This window comes from Camelina sativa, chromosome 10 (assembly GCF_000633955.1).
Source record: "Camelina sativa cultivar DH55 chromosome 10, Cs, whole genome shotgun sequence".
NCBI classification, from domain to species: domain Eukaryota; kingdom Viridiplantae; phylum Streptophyta; class Magnoliopsida; order Brassicales; family Brassicaceae; genus Camelina; species Camelina sativa.
In genome coordinates, this window is record NC_025694.1 from 19,806,908 (window position 1) to 19,812,834 (window position 5,927).

Below are 5,927 nucleotides of genomic sequence, written 5' to 3' on the forward strand. Positions count from 1 at the left end.
TACCTTCCTCGCTCCTAATTTGTATATTGTCTGCTCCACAAAATCTAAGTCATTTCATGGTTTGACTATAGACACAATAACCTCAAACTTAAGATTAATAAAATAAATGTCTTTAACATTTTAATTTTGAATAACATTTTGTAGTCATTTACTAAGGAACCATAGTTATATAATACAAATCTCAAAGCGACACAGTAACAAAAATTGAGATATAATATGACCAAAAAAACTTGTTACTAAGAAAATAGGGAAATCCATTAGGAAGAAAAGAACATAGAGAAATGCTTCAACCCATGCATATACAAACTTCTTTAAACCTTTGACGTACGAGATTTAAACACCATGAACTTTTCCAAAGTATGACAAAAAGTTTCCAAAGTAGGACAAAATAATAGAAATTTGCCTTAATAACAACAATAATAATAATAAAAAAAAAGGGCAGTGTAGGAAAACCAATTTGTTCACTCGAATATCTCTGTTTTGAAAATTTTGCTTAAAAAACAAAAACGAAAGAAAAATAGAACAAATATAACCCAAAATGAAAATGGAAGTAGAAGTTGTTGGGGATACCGTAAGCTGGTTGTGTAGGGTTGAGCTCAAAAGTTCGACAAACTCATCGTGTGTATATTGTTGCCCATCTGCCATAAATGGCTGCAAGAAATTGTTTACATAATCGTTGCTTCCTATTCAAAATGAAAAAGAAGCAAGTTGCAGTAATTGTGATTGTAATTATATAATAATACGCTTTCTACAAAATGAATAAAAAGGGAAGAAGAAGCTATAGATGAAACCAAGTGGTTTAAAGTTAAAGTTATACCCAAACCAATGAAGTACATGGCATCATTGACATGCTTGCTTGCAGCTCGATCTCCGATTTTCGCCCTAATAACTTCTTTAGTTTTCTTGAAACAATTTATTTGATCATCGAACGTCAGCCTTTGAATCTGCTCGATGAATATAAAACAATACAATATTAAAATACTTTAAAAAATTAAATTCTTTAAAACAGTACATAGAAAATGGAAGAGGAGGAGTAATACGAAGTAAATGCCAGTTTCATTGAGAATTCCAGCTCCTCCAGATGCGTAATTGATACCACTGAGATATGCGTCATCGTTTTGTGATAATGATAGATATGGTGGTGGCGATGGAATCCCAAGCTTTGTAGCTATAACAAACATATAAATATGTTTTTGGAGATGTTAAAATATAGATTAGAAATGGTTTATGGAGTTTTAGCGTATTTCTATAAAGAAGGAATATCGAAAACCAAAACTATAAATAATGTGTAACAGTGGGTACAAAAACCGAACAATCATTTAAATTCGAACAAACAAAACCAAAATCAAACCTTATTTTAACAAGTTATATGTATAAACAAAAATATAGATCATGGCCACATATATTTAGAAGCATAGGTAAAAGAAGAAAGAGAGAGATATAATGTACATATGATATCGCCAATAGTCCGACCGTTGGTAAATCTTCCGGTAGTTTTACCACCAGAGAAATCAATCCCATAATATGGAAAGTCTGCTCTCGCTAGGGAATATTGCAAATAATTGTTGTTACCAACTTCGGTTAGAGAGTCGCCGAATATATAAGTTACAAGCGACGACGACGTTGAGGCTGGTTGTGCGGCTGCGTAGGCAGAGATGACAGCCGCTAGAGCCAGCCTTAGGATCATCATTGTGTTTTTTGTGTTAACTTCAATCTTTCTTGAGTTACTTAGTCTCTCTAATTTGGACAAAACGTATGTAAGCGAATGTTTCAAATATATAGTACATGGACTCAGTTTTTAAATATATATTATACTATTGGTTATAATTATGCCCATTACAACAAGTTTGTACGTATCAGTTAGGTGATTATTTTCTTAACTATAAACTTTCTTGATGTTTACATTCATTCACGTTTTGATTGTTTTGGAAAAAAAGAAAATTCTAGAGAATCATCATGGTTGGGAAAATATGGATATGATACATCTACTCTAGGTTAGACTCCCAACTTTTTGTAAAAATTGTTTTGAACATTTACGTAAACATTTCAACTGTGTATTCAAACTTCTGTTTTGTTCAATACAAATTCTATAGGCTATATTATAATTTGATTAGGTCTTGTTTGTTATGGTTATATTTATTTGTTTATTTATTTGATTTCAATTAAACAGAAATTGAATCATTAAAGACCATTTGTGATTTTGATGAAAATCTGTTTTTTTTTTCTTTTAGTTTGGGTTAGATATACATAGGAGGTGTATTGAACAAAAGAATTTAATAGAATCTTATTGAATAGAATAAAAGACATAAGGAAAAAAAAGTGGTTCAAAAAAAAATTTAAAGACGTAAATTACAGATGTTCAAGTAATGTACAAGATTTTAAATCGTTCTTTGTAATTCCATCAATTATATTTTGTAACATTTTAATAGAAGAACATAGAATAGGATAGAAAAAAATGATATCAAATCTTCTTCAATTCTCTGTTTCCACTACAGACGTGTAATATATGATTAACTTTTTCTTTTCTAAGAAACGTAAAACAATCCGAACTGTTCTTTTTATAATAACTAGATAAAAACCGTCCGATACGCGGGTTTAAAGTTTTGTAAATAAAATTAAATTTATTAAAAATATATTAAATTTTACTATACCTTATTTTTTTTAAAAATGTTGCTATAATGCACTGATTTATATCTATATACAAATCTTATATGTATGTTACCATTAAAAATGTATTTTTTACACATAGGTATCGTGTATGTAACAAATATATTATTTACCACCACCTAGAAAATGTCTATATGAACAAATTAAGCCAACTATTATATGTATCTTTACTTTCACTTTTGCATAGTTTCTTTTATTACTAAAAATGTTGACTCAAAAAACATTTTGAAAAAAAAATTAATTACATCACAATCACAATAGTATATGACTAACAATAGAGAACATTGGTTCTGCTGTCCTTACTTATGGAGAGAACCTTGAGTCCAACCTCCTCCACCATGGAGAGAACCTTCGTTCTGCCTTCCTCTCTTGGAGAGATACCTTGCGTCCAACCTCTCTCGCCTTTCTCCCTTGGGGAGATAATCTTGCGTCCAACCTCTTCCACCATAGAGAGAACCTCGGCTCTGCCCTCCTTTTGTGTGGAGAGATGTTCACGTCTTTTACCTATTTCAAAGTGGCTTGCTCCAGCAACCAATGAAAGCAAGACAATTTTCCAGTGTCACAAAATCTTTTGATAATAACTAATGTTAAATTTACCAATGTATTCATAGAAGTTTCTTTGACACACCATGATGTAGCCTCTGTGTCCAAGCTTTTACGGATCTATCAACAACGATTTATGTTTTTCCAATCGATCTATGTTTGTTGTAGGCTTGTGTCTGCTTAGCCTATTTTATCCAACCATTAGGTTGATGACCTTCTCCTCTTTATCTCCTTTTGAGATTGAACGAATAGTAACAATTACGTTTGCACAAAAAAGGTCTATGACGAACCAATCAAGGTGGATAAATAAGAAAAAATTAATGAAATAATAGAAAATTATAAGCACGGTAATATATGAATCTCAAATAATTCAAAGATGAAAATATATATTAAATAAGACAATCTAAAACTACTACAATAAATTTTAAAATATAGTATTAGAAAAAGAAGATGCATATATTAATCTTCCATTTTTTTGGGTCAACATATTAATCTTACCTATTCCAAACTGAAAAAGTAGAAAGTAGGAGTATATTTTGGTTTTAAAAAAATAAGGAAAATTTGTCTTCCCACTAAAAAAGTTTGACAAATAGAACAAAGTTGAAAGCAATATTTTTGAATAAACTATTTTGTTCGATAAATAATATGAGATGATCTATGTTTATATATGTAACATCCGCAAACCAGAATTTGCATTTTTGGTCTAAGTGTCGATCGACACCATGGGTGTGTCGATCGACACCATCATTTCCAATTTTGATTGGTTTGTTTTAATTGCTGTTTGGTTCGGTTTGATTCAATTGGAAATCTCTAAACCAAGTATATAAGAGGAGAAGCGACAAATTAAGGGTTTGAGGTTGTCTTGTTTTGTCGCCATTGAGAGAGAAAAAGAGAGAAAATGAGAGAAAGTGTTGGAGAGCCTTTGAGAGTGTTCTTGAGAGATTTTTGTCTTGTTCTTTGTGTTTTGGAGGGATCTGTGGCTGTGGAAGGGAGAGCTGTTATTGGGAACGAAGGAGAAGCTTCCTAAGGTGTTGGTTTTACCGTTTCTTATTCAAATCTTCCTGTAAAAGATGTGAGTGCTTGACCATGGCTGATCTAAGCCCGAGATCTCTTTTGTTTGGTTGTTCTTTGTCTATTTGTGGTGTTTGCTTGCTTGGGTTTGTTGTTTTAGTGATTCCCATAGGTTCCTGAGGCGATTGGGAGAGTTTGAGACGGTTTCGTAGTGATTTAGAACAGAGGTTCGACGTTCGGATTCGTGCAGATTGCGTCTGCAGAGTCAGTGTCGATCGACACCAATCTGGTGTCGGTCGACACCACTTTTAACCGTTTGTGAGTTGCTTGTTTGATGTGTTGATTGTGTTTGTTGGTTCAATTTAGCAATAGAATCTCAGTTGCTGTTTGGGATTTCATGCTAGAGTTGATTATGTGATTTACTCAATTGTGTTTGGCATAAGGTCCTAGAACATCCCCCTCGAGCCTATTTGTTGATTCCACGGTGAGTTGTGTTCTTGTGTGATTAGAATTATTTGTTGTTTAGCCTTCTGTTCTTGGTGATACAGATGGTTAGAGGTAAGGTTGCTGTTGGTCGTGGTCGTGGATGTGGTCATGGTCGTGATTGGGGACGAGGTCAGGTTCCCGAGGCCAGTGAGAGTGTGATCCAGAGCATGGCCAATGACGAGGAAGCGGAGTCTCAGGTTCATCCTAGTGTGTCTGGAGACCAGGCTGGTTTGGGTGACGGCAGGGCGGATGGGCCTGGTGTCGGTCACGGTGTTGCCCCGGGTGTGAGGGTTGCAGCAGAGGGTGCTCCAGGCAGGGAGGATGTCTTGGTGGGCTTGCTAACTCAGGTTTTGGCGCGACTTCCAGCAGCGGTGATGCCAGTGGGTGGTGGGCAGGTTCCAGTAGTGCCGCCAGTGGTTGGTGGGCAGGTTCCAGTGGTGCAGCCGGTGGAGGGTTTGCAGGCAGGTGTGCAGCCGGGGGCCAAGATAGTGGACGCTCAGTATGTGCAGATGATGGTGCAACTGCAGCGAGTGGGAGTGGGGTCTTTCTCGGGAGGTACGGATCCGAGTGTAGCGGATGAGTGGAGGGAGCGGATGGAGGATCTTTTCCGGTCGCTTCAATGTCCCGACCAGTTTAGGGAGGATTTGGCAGTGCACTACTTGTCAGGTGATGCACGTGTGTGGTGGAGGTCGGTGACAGAACGGAGGGTGCAGCAGGATATGACTTGGGTGGATTTTGTGAGGGAGTTTAACTCCAAGTATTTTCCACAAGAGGCTCTCGACCGCATAGAGGCACGGTTCTTGGGATTGACTTAGGGGGACCGTACAGTGCGGGAGCTGGATGCCTAGTTCAGTTGGCTTGTGGGGTATGCAGGCCGGGCTTGGGAGCTAGAGTCGGCTCAGGTNAACGGAGGGTGCAGCAGGATATGACTTGGGTGGATTTTGTGAGGGAGTTTAACTCCAAGTATTTTCCACAAGAGGCTCTCGACCGCATAGAGGCACGGTTCTTGGGATTGACTTAGGGGGACCGTACAGTGCGGGAGCTGGATGCCTAGTTCAGTTGGCTTGTGGGGTATGCAGGCCGGGCTTGGGAGCTAGAGTCGGCTCAGGTGCGGAGGTTCTTGTTGGCTCTGCAAGATGATCTGAGGATTCGGTGTAGAGCGATGAGCTATGCTACGAGAGTGGAGCTGGTTGAGGTTGCAGCTGGGCTAGAGGATTACT

At 37.2% G+C, this 5,927-nt stretch overlaps 1 protein-coding gene across 1 annotated transcript in view; it reads right to left on the reverse strand.

The window, feature by feature from the left end:
- Positions 1 to 1,747, reverse strand: part of LOC104720530 (GDSL esterase/lipase At5g37690-like) — a 2,376-nt gene extending 629 nt beyond the window's left edge. Inside the window, exons 1-5 of the mRNA XM_010438422.2 lie at positions 1,450 to 1,747; positions 1,041 to 1,168; positions 818 to 944; positions 571 to 683; positions 4 to 30 (exon numbers count right to left, since the gene is read on the reverse strand). Of these exons, the coding sequence (XP_010436724.1) occupies positions 4 to 30; positions 571 to 683; positions 818 to 944; positions 1,041 to 1,168; positions 1,450 to 1,690 (636 nt within the window). The 5' untranslated portion in view covers positions 1,691 to 1,747. The remainder of the gene's footprint in view (positions 1 to 3; positions 31 to 570; positions 684 to 817; positions 945 to 1,040; positions 1,169 to 1,449) is intronic.